Source organism: Tamandua tetradactyla, chromosome 9, assembly GCF_023851605.1.
Source record: "Tamandua tetradactyla isolate mTamTet1 chromosome 9, mTamTet1.pri, whole genome shotgun sequence".
Classification (NCBI taxonomy): domain Eukaryota; kingdom Metazoa; phylum Chordata; class Mammalia; order Pilosa; family Myrmecophagidae; genus Tamandua; species Tamandua tetradactyla.
The window spans coordinates 35,786,210-35,806,611 of record NC_135335.1 but is presented as its reverse complement, the minus strand read 5'-3'; the positions used below and the strand labels follow the sequence as shown (position 1 = coordinate 35,806,611).

The 20,402-nt window shown below is 43.3% G+C and overlaps 1 protein-coding gene across 7 annotated transcripts in view; it reads left to right on the top strand.

Annotated features, from left to right (window-relative positions):
* IFT122 (intraflagellar transport 122) overlaps positions 1–20,402 on the top strand; it is a 134,379-nt gene that overhangs the window by 104,353 nt on the left and 9,624 nt on the right. For 4 of the 7 annotated variants that reach the window (XM_077116479.1, XM_077116477.1, XM_077116481.1 and 1 more), the window contains 5 exons: positions 508–674; positions 13,233–13,404; positions 14,821–14,923; positions 18,565–18,705; positions 19,834–19,931. In XM_077116479.1, coding sequence (XP_076972594.1) covers positions 508–674; positions 13,233–13,404; positions 14,821–14,923; positions 18,565–18,705; positions 19,834–19,931 — 681 coding nt within the window. The remainder of the gene's footprint in view (positions 1–507; positions 675–13,232; positions 13,405–14,820; positions 14,924–18,564; positions 18,706–19,833; positions 19,932–20,402) is intronic. The other 3 variants (XM_077116480.1, XM_077116478.1, XM_077116483.1) reach the window with 1 other exon arrangement.

Here is a 20,402-nt window from a genome sequence, read left to right as displayed (position 1 = left end):
TAGCCATGTGGAATCATCCATGTTACCTGAATGAAGAACATAGGTGTGAACATTCGAAACTGAATGTAATGAGGATGTGCAGTCACTGTATAAGAATAATCACGTATATTAAATGCTATGTGAGAGTGACAAAGGAACCCACTCATTACCCAATCATCAACCATCCCCATTGCAGAATTTGTGTGCAGTGCTCCAGAGAGTCCAAAACTATTGTTTAATCACAGAACAAATGTTCATTAGTGGAAAGGGAAGGAAACTTCTAGGGCTGTAGTCCTTGACACTGTCCCAGTGTCCCCCAGGAACACCTGTGGGCAGCCTAGGAACGTGCCTCCATGACACCTGGGACTGCCCCCCCTTCAACAATGCAGGGATGGGCTCAAGTCTGCATCCTGATCGCCTGCTTCAGCCAAAGAGAGCCCTTCCTTGCTCCAGCTTTCAGCAGCCTGACGTAATGCTGGCAGCAGGAAGTTCTAATCCAGAGTGTTTTTGTTTGTTGTGCTTCCTCAGGATTTCCTTGGATCTGGAGACCCCAAAGAAACAAAGATGCTAATCACTAAACAGGCTGACTGGGCCAGAAATATCAACGAGCCCAAAGCCGCTGTGGAGATGTACATCTCAGCAGGGGAACACGTCAAGGCCATAGAGATCAGCGGAGACCATGGCTGGGTCGACACGTAGGTTTTCAGTCCCTGCCCCAGGAAGCGTTTGGCAGTGTGCTGTGTCGTGTCAGCTCTTGGCTTTGACTGACAGGGGGAAAAGTAGTGTTTCTCTAAATATCAAAAGCAAATATGACAGCAACTGGGTTCTTTGGGAGACACAGAGACCAAACAAGGCAGTTGCTGCTTTTGAGGAGCTCGTCTTGTCCCTGGGGGTGAGGGTGGTGGAGAGGGAGAAGGGGTCACACCCAGATACCAGAGCCCCCATCCCTTGAGCAATCACTGCTGCCCTTGTAGGCATTGAGTGCTGCCCTACCCTGAGAAAACAGGCTTGAGGGCCAGCTTTCTGCAAAAGGCCAAATTGCCTGAAAATGGAGCTGAGTTTCCAACTCAGGACTGACCCAAAATACATATAATGATGAGAACGAACAAAGAAAAAGAAAGTTCAAAGTCCATAAAGGAAGGAGATGTGGTTTTCAAGGGAGGAACTCTGGCTGTCTACTCAGAGGCCTTGTTTGTTTTATTTTGGGGTTTTTTTGGGGGGTGGTTGACCCACTTATTAACACATTATTAACTCCTAGAAGAAAAGTTGACTATATCTAACTCTCTCTTGTTGACTTTGACTGGGATTGTGCCAAGGAAATGTATCAAGACATGACATGAGGCATGGTTTTGGCTTGAAGTGAAATGACTAGGGGTCAAAGATCTGGCTGGCAAGTTAGAGGGTGAATTGTTGGAGGGGTGAAGTGAGTTAGGAGTTGAGGCTTGTGGTAAATCAGAGGGTGGAGATTAGGTGTCAGATAAATTAAGCTGAAGTTGAGTTGGAGAAGAGATGAGTTTAGTGAGTTTGAGGTTATGGGTTAATGATAAGTTCAGATTGTTTTGTTTTTTTTAATTAGAAAATGTGTAGGTTTACAGAAAAATCATGTAGAAAATACAGAATTTCCATATACCTCTCCCACCGACCCCCACACACACAGTTTTCTCTATTATTTACACTTTGCTTTAGTGTGGTACCTTTGTTACAGTTGATAAAAGAATACTGTTATAGAGAGTTCCTGGAAGATAGCAGAATAGGATAAGTCGAGTTCACCCCTATTCCAAGAAACAGCTGTAGAAGTGAAGGGAAGGTGACTGAGATGGTGATTCCAGGGTGTAAGGGACCTGAGAGGGTCTACTGCACCACATAGGGAGGCCCTGGTTGCAAAAGCTTAAGAATTGAGACACAAAGAACCAGAGATCGTCTAGCTAGTGCAAACAGCCTAATGCGCCCCTTTCGAAACAGAAGCCTAGAGCCCTCAGGAATGCACGGATAGGGAGACGGGAAAATGAAGTAAGCCAAGACATGTTACTTGAACACACTACCCTCACGCGTGTCACCCCTGCCCACCACCTGTTCCAGCCGGACCGGCCTGTCCTGCGTAAGCACACAGTCTCACTCTGCCCCTTCGGAGACCCACGCACCATGCCCAGCTCCCACCTCCCCCTTCCTGCCCCCTGTAGGCAGACACCTGTGCATCCAGGCTGTAGACACTCACCTTCATGCCCAGGCCACACCCGCCCTCAGCCCATATAGTCACGCAATACTGCCTTACCACCCATGAGCTCTATGTATGCGTACATCAGCATCTGGCCCCCCTAGATCTGCACACACACACACACACATGCACCCCTGCCACATCCCACAGCTCTGGGCAAGCACTGACCTGTGCTTCCAGGTCACACCCACCCCCAGCCCAAACAGGTGCAACTCGGGCCCGCTGCCCCTGAGCTCTGTGCATGCACACACCAGGGCCCCAACCCCCAGACCCATGCACATGCAAAGTCACATCCTCCCCGCCAGGTGATCATGCATCCGTGCACCTACCTCTTGACCCTGCACACCAACCCTGTGCCCTAAACACATGCATACCCTTGCCCCATGCCTTGGCACAAGTGCCATGCTCCCACAACTCAGAGGTGCTCACGTGCACATCTGTGCTACATAGCCCCCACCCAGCGCACACATGCACCCGTGCCAGGACCCCACCCACCCAACATCACCCCTCCCGACCCATGTCCCACAACTCCCGTGACCTGTGCCCCAACCCTACACACTCACACATCCACATCCTGGCCCCTCTGGACCCCCCTCCCTGCTCAGAGACACACCCATGCCCTGCCCTCCCTGTGCTCCATCCTCTGTGCCCCATACCCCGCACTCTGATACCCACGACCCCCACAGTCCACGCACCCACCCACGTCTTGCCTACGCACCAGCCCCCATGAATCCGCACAGCCCCCCCATCTGCTTCCCACCACGCCCTACCTCTGTGTCCCCCATGCTGCATCCTGCTCCTGTACTCCAAGGCTTCCCTGACCTGCACTCCATCCCCACAGCCCCCACACCTCACACTCACAGGCAGCAGCACAGAATCCCCAACATGTGCCTATATCTGCGCTGCAACCCATCGCTATACTGTTGTGCCCTGCATCCTGCTCCACATCTATCCCAGAAATACAAAGTTTTAGACAACTGAAGGAAATGTACTTCCAAAGTAACCCTATCAAGATATTTACATGCCTTGAAGGCAAGAGAAGATCACTAAGCATATCAAGATGCAGACAGATATAGCCCAGCCTAATGACCAAATTAAAACACCAGAGGAGACACAGACTTTGGAACGACTAATCAAAGATATTCATATAACGCTACTAAATAAAGTCAATGGGATGGCTAATGACCTAAAGGAGATCAAAAAACACTAGAAGAGCATAAAGAAGAATTTGAAAGAATAAATAGAAAAATAGCAGATATCACAGAGTTTAAAAATGCTGAAGACCAAATATAAAATATACTAGAGACACACAACAGCAGATTTGAAGAGGCAGGAAAAAGAATAAGCAAACTAGAGGACAGGAAAACTGACTTCGAAGACATAAAAGACCAAATGACAAAAAAGATGGAAAAATTTGAAGTGGATCTCAGGGAAATCATGGACAAAACAAAGCACACAAATTGAAGAGTCATCACTTTCCCAGAAGGAAAAGAGAAGGGTAAAGAGCTAGGAAGATTAGTTGAAAATATAGTGGGGGAAAATGTCCCAACCCTAATAAAAGACATAGATATCAAAGCAAAGAAACCCAATGAACCCCAAGTAGAATAAATCCAAATAGGCCTTCCCCAAGACACAAATTAATCAGTCCATCAAATGTTGAAGAGAAGCAGAAAGTCATGAAAGCAGCAAGAGCAAAACAATCTACCACATACAAGGGAAACCTCATAAGACTGAGTTCAGCTGCTAAACTGAGTTCAGGCATTCAACTGGCACTATGGAGGCGAGAAGGCAATGGTATGATATATTTAATATCCTGAAAGAGAAAGACTTCCAGCCAAGAATTTTATACCCAGTCAAATTATCCTACAAAACTGAGGGAGAGATTAAAATGTTCATAGACAAATAAATGCTGAGAGAATTTGTCAACAAGAGACTGGCCCTACAAGAAATACTAAAGGAAGTTCTGCTGACTGAAAAAAAAAATAGACAGGAGAGGGAGATCTGGAGGAAGGCACAGAATTGAAGAGTACCAGTAAGGGTAACTTAAAGGATAAAAAGAGAAAAATGGAAAAGAATATATAGATCTGACAAATAAAATCCAAAAGATAAGGTGGTGGATTCAAGAAATGTCTTTTCAGTAATAACTTTGAATGTTAACAGACTAAACTCCTCACCAATTAAAAGATACAGGTTGGCAAAATGGATTACGAAATATAATCCAGCTATATGCTGTTTACAAGAGACTCATCTTAGACACAAGGATACAAATAGATCGAAAGTGAAAGGTTGAAAAAAGATGTTCCACACCACCTGTAACCAAAAGAAAGCTAGAGTGGTTACACTAATATCAGGCAAAATAGACTTTAAATGTAAAGACATCAAAAGAGACAAGGAAGGACACTATGTATTAATAAAAGGGGGACAATTCACCAAGAAGAAATAACAATCATAAATGTTTATGCTCCCAGTCAAGGAGCTCCATAGTACATGAGACAAACATTAGCAAAACTGAAGGGAGCAATAGATGTTTCAACAATAATAGTAGAGATTTCAGTACATCACTGTCCTCTATAGACAGAACAAACCAGACAGAGGATCAACAAGGAAATAGAGAACTTAAACAACTTGATAAATGAGTTGACCTAACAGACATATATAGGTTGTTACACCCCAAAACACCAGGATATACATTCTCCTGTAGTGCTCATGATGCATCTTCTAGGATAGATCATATACTGGGTCACAAAACAGGTCTTTATAAATATAAAAACATTGAAATTACTCAAAGCACTTTCTCTGATCACAATGGAATGAAGCTGGAAATCAATAACTACCAAAGAACAAGAACTTTCACAAATATATGGAGATTAAATAACACACTTTTAAACAACCAGTGAGTCAAAGAAGAAATTGCTAGAGAAATGGGTATCTGGCAACAAATAAAAATGAGAATATAACATATCAGAACTTATGGGTTGCAGCAAAGGCTGTTCTGAGAGGGAAATTTATTGTCCTAAATGCCTATATTAAAAATGAAGAAAAAGCAAAAATTGGGGCCTTAACTGCTCACCTGGAGGAACTTGAGAAAGAACAGCAAACTAACCTCAAAGCAAATAGAAAAAGAGAAATAACAAAGACTAAAGCAGAGTTAAATGAACTGGAGAACAATAGAATCAATAAAACAAAAAGCTGGTTCTTTGAGAAAATCAAAATCGATAGACTACTAGCAGTGTTGACAAAGAAAAAAAACACGATGCAAATAAACAAAATTCAGAAGTGAGAGGGGGGTTGTTACTGTAGATTCTGAATTAAAAAATCAGGATACTATGAATTATACAACAACAAACTAGACAACTTACATGAAATGAACAAATTCCTAGAAACACATGAACAAGCTACACTGACTCAAGGAAAAATAGTTCTCAACAAAGCCATCACAAGTAAAGAGATTCAATTAGTTGTCAAAAATCTGGGGCCAGATAGTTTCACAGGAAAATTTTAATGAACATTTAAAAAAGAACTAGCACCAATCTTGCTCAATCTTTTCCAAAAAACTGAAGAAAAAGGAATACTATCTAACTCATTTTATGAAATTAACATCACTTTAACCCCCAAAACGGGTAAAGATGCTATAAGAAAGGAAAACTAGAGGCCAATCTCCCTGATGAACTTAGATGCAAAAATTCTCAACAAAATACTGGCAAATAGAATCCAATAGCCCTTTAAAAGAATTATACACCATAAGCAAGTGGGGTTTATACCAGGAATAATGCAAGGATGGTTTAACACAAGAAAATCAATTAATGTAATAAAGCACATTAACAAATTGAAAGGAAAAAATCACGTGGTCATCTCAATTGATGTTGAAAAAGCATTAGACAAAATTCAACATCCTCTTCTGATTAAAAAAAAAACATTTCAGAAACTAGGAATCAAAGGTAACTTCCAAGGCATATATGAAAAACCTATAGTCATCATTGCCCTCAATGGAGAGAGACTGAAAGCTTTCCCTCTAAGATCAGGAATGAGACAAGGATGCCTTCTATCACTGCAATTATTCAACATTCGCTTCAGCTTCTAGCTAGAACAATCAGGCAGGTAAAAGAAATAAAAGGCATCTGAATTGAAAAGGAAGAAGTAAAACTTTCACTGTTTGCAGGTGACATGATAATATACTTGGAAAATCCTGAGAAATCTACAACAAAATTTGGTGCTAGTTCTTGTTGAAATGTTTGTTAAAATTTTCCTGTGAAACTATCTGGCCCCAGATTTTTGACAACTAATTGAATCTCTTTACTTGTGATTGCCTTGTTGAGATCTTCTATTTTTAATTGCTAATTTGAATGGAATTTTTTTCCTTAATTGACTCCTCGGTTAGGTCATTGCTTGTGTGTAGAGACATAACTGATTTTTGCACATTAATTTTATAACCTGCCACCTTACTGAATTTGTTTACTAGCTCAAGTAATTGCTAATTCAGATAGCTAAAAAGTACATGAAGAGTTGCTCATTTTCATTAGCTATAAGGGAAATGCAGATCGAGACAACAATGAGATACCACCTCACACCTATAAGAATGGCTGCTATTAAACAAACAGGAAACTACAAATGTTGGAAAGAATGTGGAGAAATTGGGACACTTATGCCCTGCTGGTGGGAACGTATAATGGTACAACTGCTATGGAAGATAGCTTGGTGGTTTCTTAGAAAATTAAATGTCGAGTTGCCTGATGACCCAGCAATAGTACTACCCTGTATATACCTAGAAGAGCTGAAAGCAGTGACACAAACAGACATTTGCACACCAATGTTCATAGCAGCATTATTCACAATCACCAAAAGATGGAAACAATCCAAATGCCCATCATCAATAGACAAGTGGATTAACAAAATGTGGTATATATATATACTATGGAATATTATGCAGCAGTAAGATGAAATGACATCCTGAAGCACTTGACAAAATGGATGAGCTTTGAAGACATAATGCTGAGTGAAATAAGCCAGACACAAAAGGAAAGATACTGTATGATTCCACATTTATGACCATGGTAAAGGTAAAATCAGAGGATTATAATACCGAATATAGAGTTCCTAGAGATCCACGGAAGCCAGAGATGGGTGAATAGTTAGTTAATGAGGTTGAACTTAAATGTAAGGGAATATATAGACATGAAGGGGATTTTCTAGTGGGTCTGTAAATGTTATTACCATATTGAAGGTGAACATGATTGAAAGACATTGTATAGACCCCATGTGTCCCACCGATTGACACTACAAATATAAACAAGTTCTTATATAACTACTTCAAGGTATGAATCTTGTGCAGAGAGTGTATAAGTTAGTGGTATAGGGGGAAACTGCTGTTGCATGCTATGGGGTATGTTTAACAGGAAAACATCAATAGTACCAAAGCAACACCAGGGGTAAATAATGGGGGGAGGCAAGAGTTAAGGGGAGGTTTAGATTTTCTACTTGGGGAGGGTGTGTTTATTGGTTATCTTTCTCTTGGGAACAATGAAATTATCTAAAATTGAGAGTATTGATGGACTGTTAACTTTAGACATTATACATGATGCCCAATGAACGCAGGTGGCTGAAGGATGCACTGACTAAGAAGTAGATTGGGTAATTATGGTGTATACCTGTGATCGAATATTGTGCTGCTACAAGAAGAAACGAAGTTGTGAGGCATGCAACATTGTGAATGAATCTGTGGGACATTTGGCTAGGCAAAATAAACCAGAAACAAAACAGTAATTATTGTATGGTCTCATTTAGAAAATACTTATAAGAAAACAGGGGCCTAGATTGTAAGCTCTTCCAGCAGTCACATTTAGCCTGAAGTGGTAATTGTTATTTCTAGATTTTGAGAGGCTGTTTATTTATATATAACCTGGTATTTAGAGAGAAGAACAAAGCTGATCAGGTCGGGATTAAGGCAATTCAGAATACAGGGGTAAGGAAGACATTGTCTATATTTTAGAACTTCATCTACTCTTTGAGACCAAAGTAAGAGAGGTTTATTTTGTCCAGAACCTAAATTTTCTGTAGCACATAATCTAATTCAACCTACCTGGATAGATCACTTAATCCAGACACAGTTTGCTCAGAGTAAGAATGAGGGTCTTTAATCCTGGATAACTTAATGTAATGCCTGGATGCATCCCACAGTATATTAAGCAGATAATCAAAAAGTATTGGCAAAGTTCTTTGAGGAATGAGAGAGAAAATATGGAATTATTAAACTTTACCACGGGGGAAATCCCTGATACTGTGTCAAACATTAGGGACACCCAAATCAATAGGCCAAACCCTGGATCTTGAAGCCTGTCCTTGTGAAGTTTATGTTTATAGCAGAGAACCATAGCCTACTTATAGGTGTGCCTAAGAGTCACCTCCAGAGGACCTCTTATGCTGCTTAGATGTGGCCTCTCTCTCTAATTCCAACTCTGTAAGTGAAACCATTGCCCTCCGTCTATGTGGGACATGACAACCAGGGGTGAAAGTCTCTCTGGCAGCAAGAGAGAATACTCCCAGGAATGAGTCTAGCCCTGGCACTGTGGGATCAACAATGCCATCCTGACCAAAAGGGGGGAAAAAGTATAACAAGGTATCAGAGGCTGAGAGAGTTCAAATAGAGTTGAGAGGCTACTCTGGGGGTCATTCTTATGCAAGCTTCAGTTAGACATTGCTACCTATCATAACTTGCCAAACCCCAACTAAAACCATTCCTGCCTAATGAACATCTAGGGCATTATCTAAGATTCTACAAAGGTTCTATGCAGTAGGGTAACTTGCAAGAAACCTACAACCTCCAGATGGATCCCTGGACTAGATAAGTCCTGAAATGCAGAGGGGCCAGCTTTTCCAGAACATCGACTACTTCCCTCCCCCTATTCCATATTATCAACAGCCCCCTCCAATGTGAAAAAGTTAGAATGGGCACAATCCACAACCTCTAAAGAGTGGGAGAAAGATCAAAGGTGATGGTGGAGTTAGACAGAGAAGGTAGGGTTTAACAAATGAGTATGAGTGCTGAATCATTATATTGATATTTCTTTTAGTCTCTGGTATCTAAGAGCAGCTAGAAGCAAAAACCTGAAATTGTGGATCTGTAACCCATACCAAACTCTGAAATCTGTTCTACAACTAATTGTTGTGATGTGCTTTGAAATTTATTGCTTTTTTGTATATATGTTATTTTTCACACTCAAAAAAAGTCGATTGTGATCATAAATGCACAGTTATATGATATTGTGGGGAAAACAGAGTCTTCCCAGTGATTTTAGTATGCAGCCAAGATTGAGGAACAACTTCATTGAGAAACTTCACCTGTCTCCCTTTTTTGGAGAACCTGTATCACTTAACAGTCTGCAACCTCATGCTAATTAACTCAGACTTCTCCCTCTGCTCCCATGAACGGGCTAGTGGCATGACCTTTATCCAATCCTTTTTTCAAAGGGGAAGCAGGCGAACATTTTGGGGTGATGAAAATATTCTACATCTTGACTGTAGTGGTGGTTACTTTACTGTATATATTTGCCAAAACTCATTAAACTGTACCTTATTAAAAAATAATATTATTATAGTTATACTGTTAGCTGTAATCCTTCATTTACATTAGGGTTCACTGTGTTGCACAGTCCTATTTTTTACAATTTTATTCTGGTAATATTGATACAACATAAAATTTCCCCCTTTTAACTATACTTTAATTTATAATTCACTGGAGTTAATTACATCCACGATGTCATGGTACCATCACCACCCTCCATTACCAAAACTTTTCCATCACCTGAAACAGAAACTCTGTACTAATTGTGCAGTGACTCCCCATTTCTTATCCCCAACCTGTCCTCTAGTAACCTGGACTCTAAATTCTGATTCTATGAATTTGTTTATTCCAGTAGTTTTGAAACAGTGAGATCATACAAGATTTGTCCTTTTGTGTCTGGCTTATTAAACCATATCATCAACATGATATCTTCAAGGTTGATCCATGATGTTGCATGTATCAGAACTTCATTCCTTTTTAATGCTGAATAATATTCCATTGTATGTATATACAACATTTTGTTTATCCATTCATCAGTTGATAGACACTTGTTGTTCCATCTTTTGGCAATTGAAGTGAGATTGCTAGGTCTTATGGTAGTTCTGTGTGTTTACCTTTCTGAGAAACTGCCAAACTGTTTTCCCCAGCAGCTGCATCATTTTACATTCCCACCAAAAATGAATGACGTTTCCTTCATTCTCCACATCCTCTTCAACTCTTGTTATTTTTCATTTTTGTAATAGTAGCCATTCTAGTGGATGTGAAACGGTATCTCATTATGGTTTTGATTTTCATTTCCCTGATGGCCAGTGATATTGAGCATCTTTTTGTGTGCTTATTGCCCATTTGTATATCTCTCTGAAAAAAATGTCTTCACGCCTTTTATCTACTTTTTGATTGAGTTGTCTTTTTGTTGTTGAGTTGTAGGATTTCTTTATATATTCTGGATAGTTAACCCTTATCAGACCTATAGTTTCCAAATATTTTCTCCTTTTCTGTTGTCTTTTTTACTTTCATTATGAAGTCCTTTGATGCACAAAGTTTTGATTAAGTCCAATTTATCTGTTTTTTTTACTTCTGGTGTTTGTTTTTTGGTATAGTCTCAGAAATCATTGCCTAACACAAGGTCATAAAGATACTTCCCAATGTTTTCTTATAGTTTTATAGTTCTTAGTTCCTATAACTTAAGTCTTTGATCCATTTTGAGTTAATTTTTGTATATGCTGTGAGGTAGAGGTCCACTTTCATTCTTTTGTATAAGGACGTGTAGTTTCCCCAGCACCATTTGTTAAAGAGACTATTCTTGCCCTACTAACTGGACTTGGCCTCCTTGTCAGAAATCAATTTGTGATTCTCAAAAGTCTTTGCATGAAGGGCCTTGAAGAATTTCAAGAGGCAGGAAGGGTAGGAAAGGGGAAGGAAATGCAGGTAGGAAGAACAACCTGAACAAAGAGAGTCTGCTGTGGTTGGAATTCAGGATGTCTGGAGGAAGGCTGGATGCAAGTAGGGTGGGTAGGCTGGCCAGATTGGGCAGCACCTCGCATGCCAAACTGAGGAGTTTGGATTTGTCAGTAGACAGTTGAGGACATACTCAAGGGAGAACCTGGTCAGTATCAAGCAGTTGGAAGAGCACTCAGGCAGGGGATGCAGATGGAAGAAAAGCTGAAACGGGAGTATAGATGAAGGGCCACTGCAGTGGGCCAGCAGTCTACATGGCCAAGGGTGTAAGAAGCCTGAAGGAGCTGGATGGGGCCCAACTGTGCTTGGCATCTGGTGGGGATAGGGAGTCAGAGGAGTCAGTTGGAGCCTTGACCTCCAGTGGTGGGCAGTGCCACTAGCCAAGACGGAGAAGAGAGGAAGAGGCTTGGGTTCAGGGCAGGGGCTTATGCAGAGAGATGATGAATTAAGTTTTGGGGTTCATCAAGCCTCAGACCATGAGGGTTTTCCCCTCCTTTGGTCAAGGGAAGTGGGCTTCACACTTGTGCCTATATATGGGCTGCCACAGCTGGCAGAGTAGTGATGGCTGGGAGTCGGGAGAGGGCATCTGAGGTTGGCTTAGGCTGAGCCTTCAGGCTGTTAGTTGTCCTGGAATAACACTGAGGCCCATGAGGCAGCAGGGGTACAGTGGTACTTGGGGAAATGGTTTAATAGTCACAGTCAACACCCCCTGAAACACCCATGTGGGGATGCACACACAGACTTACACCAAGGGACCTGCTTCGCTCTCTTCTTTCCCAACAACAAAGTTTCTTGGAGAGAAAAATAGATTTTGCTCCCCAAGTTATTCTCTTTACAAAAGGTATGGTATGGGAGAGAGCCAGGTAGATTTGGGGCCTTGTCTCTGGTTTTTCATATCCACTTTTATCTGTAAGTGATATTGATCAGATTTCCCCTGGGATATTTAACTAGTTCAGAAAAGAGACCTTAAGCATTTTCTGTCCCTTTCCCAGGTCTGGTTGTAAAAGGTGCCCCTCCAGGAACATTTGGTTCGATTAGGGTAGGGTGAGGGATGATTTAAGGCACTGCCTGTGCCACTTTTTCCTAAAAATGTGTCCCTTCTCTGCTGGGTAGTGTTATTTTTAGAAGCGATTATTATTCTAAGTACAGATTGACAGGCCTCCCTGAGCTTGCCTGTCTCTAAGAAGAATCTGTTACAGCTGCTACCCCCTTCCTTCCTCTCAAAGAGCAGGCTAGGTAGCGCCAGTTCCCCCTGGGAGTGCTGGTTTGACCCAAACCCCAGGCTGACCAGAGAGAAGAAGCACATTCCATCCAGCCCTCACATCCCCACAGAGCAGTGGGAGGGCTGGTCACCCTGGGAAGAAGTGATGAGCCAACTGGCCACCAGGACCCTCCTCTGGGAGTTGGTCAGCACCTTGGCCAGGAGGAGGGGCACATGTAAGCATTTCCAGAGCTCAGAGCAGGCCCCAAACATCCCTTCCTGCCTCTTCCTCCAGAGGCCCTGTCACCCAGAGAACTCTCAGACTCTTGCCTCTATTTTTCTGTGAGAATTTTGAAAACATTGGTGGAAAGAGCACTCACCCATTTCCTGGCTGCAGGGTCTCAAGTTACTCCATGTTCACCCTAGGCCTCAGTCATCTCATCTATAAAATGGAAATAACAGAAACCGCTTCTTAGGGTTGTGAAGATTAGAAAAGATCACACATGGGAAAGCTCATGGTACTGTGCTTACTAACCTGTAGGCTCAGTAGGCATTTGTCTCTCTCCCTAGAACCTGCCCGGTAGATTAGTTAACTGCTGGGCAGGGCACCTGCTGGGGAAGAGGTGGTGTTTTTTAGCAGGTAGCCTCTTGCTCTCACCAAGTCAAGGCTTCTGGAGTGTCGTGTACCTCATGGGAGTTGTGACCCCAGGTGAAGCATTAGGGACATCAAGACGAATCAGATGCAGAACCTCCCTCAAGAAGCCCCAGGGTGCTTCCTCCCACCAGGCTCCTTTCCTAGGGACTGGTTTCTGCCTCTCTAGGTTAATCGACATTGCCCGTAAGTTGGACAGGGCTGAGCGGGAGCCCCTGCTGATGTGCGCACACTACTTTAAGAAGCTAGACAACCCAGCCTATGCTGCCGAGACCTACATGAAGATTGGGGACCTGAAGTCCTTGGTGCAGCTGCATGTGGAGACCCAGCACTGGGACGAGGTAAGGGTAGAGTGCTTTTCATGGATTGGGGTGTCCCCTCCTGAACCATCAGAAATAGGCAGGTGATGAGAAGGGGACTTTTGGAGTGTGGGTGGAGAATAGCCACCTGCATTATGGGAATGTACATTAGCCTGGCAGTCGGGAGACTTAACCTTGGGTTCTCTGAGCCAGAGTATCTGGGATTGTCTTTGCGGTCCTAGCATTCCACTTGTTTGTTCGTTCATTAATTTATTCATTTGTTCTGAAAATCTTTGCTGACTGCCAGCTGTGCAGAAGGAACTGGGGGAGGCACCAGGGAAGTGAGCATGGACATGCCCACCTCACTGCCCACCATTGGTCTAACCTGCCTCTGGCTGGCACCCGAGGCTCTCACATGCCTAGCATAGAGACGCACCTGTCTGACATTTAAAACCTGCTGGGTGGCATTTTGGCAGAAAATGCCATCTGTACTTCCCAGGCACAGGGCTGCCAGAGCCATTTCAAGGGCCAGCTCCTTACCTCTTCTTCTTGTCCTTCATTTTGACAACTCTGGGTGAGGGGGACAGGTGAGAATTAGCCACGTGGGCTAGAACAGTGGCCAGTTTGAGGCTGGAAGAAGCAGCCAGTGTGTCCTCTGGAGAGGAATCCACCTCATCTGAGGATTAGAGGCTGCGTCACAGTGCTTGCCTCTCACCCCACCCCACTTTCCTTTAGAGATAGAACAGCACGACCTTTTTGGTAAGACCTGTCTGACGACTCCATTTGGTGAGGTGACGAGGTCACTGGTAAGAATGGATGGGGCCTATGACAGAGGGAATAATGGCTTTTCAAAATAAATTTATCAGAAAGATATCTATCGAGCAGCATAAATTAAAGCATCCTGGAATCATTCATTCCTTACTGTGCCTCAGGCAAACATTTTCCTAGTTCTGGCCGTGAACAGTTTCCCCTACTGTTTCCGGTTCTCCTAGTCGTTTTTCTTTAAAATGAGAAAGGACCTGACAGGTGGCTGTGGGGCTCTGGCAAAGCAGTCACCATATCCCATACAGCAGCAAGTCCATAAGCCGTGATGAAGATAATGTCAATTCTGTTTCCTTAGGTGTCGCCTGCAATTAAAAGAAATCTGTTTGCAGCACTACAGGAGCCCACGCAAACCCTCAAAATAAAATGTTTCCGATTCTGTGCCGCCTCTGTGGTCCAGAAACAGACTGTGTTGTTATTGAATCCAGTCGCTTGCATATTGCTGTTAATTGCCTTTTGTTTTCAAAGAGCTGATTTGTTTTTGCATTTTAGGGGGTGTTAGTGGGGGGTGGCACTCTCCCCTTCTGAGTTGCCAGGCTGGGAAAATATGACATCCCTGATGGATTCAGCCAAGTGTGGTGTTTCCATGGGGGCCGCAGGGGCTGCTTTGTTCATGCATTTGCTCCCTTCCTTTAGGCCTTTGCTTTGGGTGAGAAGCATCCCGAGTTCAAGGATGACATCTATGTACCCTATGCTCAGTGGCTGGCAGAGCACGATCGTTTTGAGGAAGCCCAGAAAGGTAGGCCACACTACCTGGCACCTTGGAGGGGGCAGGAGGAGCCACTGCCAAGGCTTATGTTTCAGGAAGTCCACCAAGTTCCTTCCCTCCACAGGTCCCAAAACAGGAGACTTCTCCTGGGCCATGATATGTGTGGTGGCAAAAGACTGTGGAGCAGTGGCAAGAGCATGGGCTTGGAGCAGGCAGTGGCAGTCATCACTCACTGCAGCCTGACTGCAGGCAGGGCCCACCTCTTCTCTGCCTCAGTGTGCCAAGCAGAAGGCTCTGTGCACGTCAGGGTATTCTCTCACTTAATCCTCACAGCAACCCTCTAGTGGAGGTACCACTGTCATTATTCCCATTTTGCAGATGAGAAAACTGATGAGAGGTAAAGGGATTTATTTGTCTGAAGTCACACAGCTAGAAAGTGGCCGAGAGGGGATTCAAGCCAGAGTACTGTGAGGACAAAATATGTCCTGTGCTGTGGCAGGCCCAGAGTTCTTGCCACCCATGAGCAGAGACACAGATTCTGTTTCTGGATCAGACATACTGGGTGACCTGTGCTCCTCGGTGTCTTACTAGTAAAAGGGGTAACATGTGAGGGGTGGCAGCATCTGAAACAGGAGTGAGAGGGAGTGTTGAGCTTTCACAGAAAATATTCATAAGGATTTGAAGGATTGCTGCCTTCTCTGTGTCTGGCACTGACTGGGCCTTTAACCTACATAACCTTGGCTCTTCCCAACAGTCCTGCAGAGACACGGAGGCTAACTGTGCTCTGCAGTGTCACCAAGCTAGCGAACCAAACCACAGAGCCAGAATGAGACCAGGGACCGCCTACCAGAAAGCCTCCTCCTGTCTGTGTTTTGCTGCCTGTTTAGGAAGTCTTCTAATTGAACTTCGGTGTGTCATATTCCATAGTGTCTCATTTATACTTCTATATGGTAACAGTTGCCACCTCCGGACACATTGCAGAACAAATGTCTCCTGGCTGGAGCTCCCCAGCTGAAAGCCCCCTGAAGGACAGCGAGTCTCTCCCCTTCAGCATTTCCAGAGTACCCAGTTGCGAAATATCTGCATGTTTGGGCAAAACACATCAACCTATCCATCTGTCTGTGTCTGCCCTTCCAAGAATCCATTGCCATAGTAACTTGGTACTCAGACAAGAAACTGGAGATGAGAATGGAACAAAGATAAGACCTTTTACCTTCCCTAAAAGCAGATTGGATCATTTGAATGCTCAGTGTGGGCAAGGGTCCCTGTCAGAAGGGTTTCAGTGGCAGCCTCCAGTGCGACTGGCCACATGGTAGGTGCTCGGGAAATTTCTGTTAAATGAATGTATGAATGTCTTAGAGATTTTGTGCTTGTTTTCACAAATGTTTGGTTGTGAGAAGCAAGCCAGATCTTTAGTGGTTGTCGTCAAAAAGCACGCAGCTGGAGACTGACTTACTATTTGAGTTTGGGCTCAGATCTGAGACCTGGTGCATCCCACTTTACCTTTACCTTGAAGCTCATTGAATTGCCCATAAAAAAGGGATAACATTCCCTTCTTCATAAGTCTGTTGCAATGATCCAGTAAGATAATCAGTAACAAAACACACTTTGTAAACTGCTGGGCCTGATACAAATCAGGTCTTATTAGTACCACCTCAAGTGTCATACAGCTTTGCCCTAGAATGTAAAAGGGAGTAAAATCTAACTGATGGGGTCAAAAGTGTCATCCTCATGCTTTGCCCTGAAATTTGTCCTCAGAGGTCTTTAGGTGTTGGCTGAGCAAGAATGGCCTGTCAGCAACCCTAGACAAAGCCCCAACAGCCTTTTCTGCAGAAATGGAAAAGCTAATCCTCAAATTCATATGGAATTACAAGGGGTCCCAAATAGCAAAATCCATATTAAAAAAGGGCAAAGCTGGAGGTCTCACACTTCCCAATTTCAGCACTTACCACAAAGCCACAGTAATCAAAATAGTGTGGTACTGGCATAAAGAAAGACACATAGACCAGTGGAATAGAATTAAGATTTTACACTCAACCCATCGTCTATTGCCAATTGATTTTCGACATGGGTGCCAAGTGTATTAACTGAGGAAAGAACGATTCCTTCAACAAATGTTATTGGGAAAACTGAATATCCACATGTGAAAGAATGACATTAGATCCCTACCTCACACGATATACAAAAATTAACCCTGAAGGGATCAAGAACTTAAACATAGGAGCTAAAACCATAGAATTCTTAGGAGAAATACCTAGAAATAAAATAAAAATAAATAAAAGGGGGAAACCTTCAGAATAGATTTGACAATCATTTCTTAGATGTGACACTAAAAGAAAAAATGCATCAAATGGACTTCATCAAAATTGAAAACTTGTACATCAAAGGACATTATAAAGAAAGTGATAAAACCTAGGGAATGAAAGACAATAATTACTAACCATATATCTGATATCCAGTACATGGTTTAATATCCAGAATATGTAAAGAACTGCTACAACACAAAAACAAAAAGAGAATCCAATTGAAAAATGGGCAAAAGACTTGAATTGATATTTTTCCAAAGAAAATATACAAATAGCTGGTAAGCATATGAAAAGATGCTCAACATCACTGGTCATCAGGGAAATGTAAATCCAAACCACAATGGGATACCACTTCACACCCACTAGGAAGGCTGTTATTTAAAAAATGGAAAATAACGAGTGTTGACAAAGATATAGAGAAATTGGAACATTTATACATGTTGGTAGGGATTATAAAATGGTGCAGCCGCTGTGAAAACAGTTTAGTGATTCCTCAGAAAGCTGAACATAGAATTACCATATGACCCGGCAATCCTATTTCTTGTTATGTATCCCAAAGAATTGAAATCAGGGACTCGAACAGATATTTGTATACCAATGTTCATAGCAGCATTATTCACAATTGCCGAAAGATAGAAGCAACCCAGTGTCCCTCAGCTGATGTAATGGGTAAACAAAATGTGGTATATCAATACAAAAGAATTATTCAGCCATTAAAAAGAATGAAGTTCTGATAACATGTAACAACATGGGTGAACCTTAAAGATATCATGTTGAGTGAAATAAGCCATACACAAAAAGACGAATATTTTATAATCTTGCTTATATGAAATACCTAGAATAATCAAATTCACAGAAACAGTAGATTAGAGGTTACCAGGGACCAGGGGGGAGGGGAATGGAGGGTTTTTGCTTAATGGATGCAGAGTTTCTGTTTGAGGTGATGAAAAGTAATGGATGCTGGTGATGGTAACACAGTATGGTGAATGTAGTTAACATCACTGAATTGCATATTTGAAAATATTTTAAAAAGGAAATTTGTGGTTGTATATATGTTACTACAATAAAAAGTTGTTGTTTTTTTTTAAAAAAAGAATGCCCCCTTGGGATTTTCTTCTTGCCTTGCCTTTCCAAAGCAACAAGGCCTTTTCCCAGCCAAAAAAGAATATAACTGACTGTACTTTTTCAGGATGTAGCCTTGGTTATTTATAGCCTCCGGCCTGAGAGCCGGCATCCCGGCAACAGAGCTCTACAGATGCTCCGATAAGTGCCCTAGTTCCAAAGCAGCCCTTTACAAACCCCACATGATTCCATCCTCCCTCCTTGTCTGACTCCCCAATGGTGTGTACTTTTGTGCCCCTCTAGCATTCCACAAGGCCGGGCGGCAGGGGGACGCGGTGCGGGTGCTGGAACAGCTCACGCACAATGCCGTGGTGGAGAGCAGATTTAACGACGCAGCCTATTATTTCTGGATGCTGTCCATGCAGTGCCTCGATATAGCGCAAGGTAAGTAAACAGCATTGAGGCCACTCGTTTCCCCAGCTCTGCTCTGGCACCAAGATAAGCATCGAAGGAGCTGGGACATTTTAATTAAAGCTCTGGGCTTGTTTACTTTGTGTATTGTCCATAACCCTGTCTTGCAGCAGCAGAATCTGGTTATAATCTTTTTCCAGTTTGCCCCTAAACAGTAAAGATGGTATAAGGACTGTGCTGAGGTCATGGGTAGGAGGTCCTGTCCTCAAGTTACTAATTCAGAACATATCTCTACCGTGCTATCTGGGAACTCATAGCAGGACCCTGGTGAGCACTGTTGTCCTTTTTTTTTATTAATTGAATTAAATGAGAAGATAAAAAAGAGATCACTTTATAATAACACACTCCAGATTCTCATTCATCCCAGGCAGAAAAATTGCTTCCATGTTGCTTTCATTCACAAGACTTCCCATGATGCACTGAGAGTTTGGAGTGAGTTGGGAGGGGAAGATATTCTTCTCCCCGGACCAAGGCTGGTGTGCAGGAATGGAAAAAATATTGGAATTGGAGGCAGCTAAGTGACTTGCAGCAAGTCACAACTGCCACCTTGGCCTCTCCATCCCCACCTGTGTTCTGGGGGAGACCCTGCCCTGCTGATTAATGGGTAAACATTAGTCACATCACAGAAGCCCAGGGTAGAGTTTGAAACTGTCCAGTACAAATGTAAGCTGGCATTTTCACCATTCTGGCCAGTGGTTCATGTTTCTGAAAAGAAGTGCCAAGCACAGATCCACAGATGGGCATGAATAAAACTGACTTCTGCCTATCCTCGTCCCCACCAGGTTCCTCTGACATCTCCGGGGCTAGTGATCCCCCAGTGGGATGACCTAGTAGGGAGTGGTGGGAGAGTTGGGAGAGCAGGAGAGTAGTGTCTTCCAGCTCTTACTGGCCATGTGCCTTGGGTGGCCAGCCCTAAGCAGAGCATCCCCCGTTACTGCATCTCTCCACCCTAGCTCCCTGGGCTGGGCGCTGTGTTGAGGAAGAACCCACATAGGAGTGATGCCATCCCCCAGCCCTGCCTCCTGTGGCCAGGCAGCAGCCATAGACACAGTTTAACGTTTCTTCTCCGCCCTGCCCTCACACCCCAACCGCTGTACACAGCAGATCCTGCTCAGAAGGATGCCATGCTCAGCAAGTTCCATCACTTTCAACACCTGGCCGAGCTGTACCATGGCTACCATGCTATTCAGCGGTACACGGTAAGATGGCTGGGAGATGGCACCAAGGGGCGTCTGGTGAGTAGGGCTCTGGGTCTATTCTAAAGGGCAGCAGGTTTCTAAATAGAAAATAAGCTGCTGATAAATCCTGGTCTCCTTTTCAGGGGATAAGTTTAACATGCAACAAGCTGTGGACTTCTGAATTAGCAATCTGGAGCCAAAATACATCTAGTTGCTTAGTTCAGGCAAAATCTGGATTAGCCAGACAAAGAACTCTCTCTCTTTCCAAAATCGATCAGGGGGTGGAGGTTCTGTAGGGTTCCCCTCCTCTAGACACGTGAAGGCCTGGGTCTAACCAAAGGCTCAAGCTACCTTACTGGCCCTACCACTGACTTGTTGAGGGTCCTCAAGCAATTCACTTCCCTTCTTGGGACCTTAGTTCCCTTCTTTACAAAACAAGAGAATTGGCTTGATCTCCAGAGACCCAAACCATTCTTTTTAGTCTGATTCTTC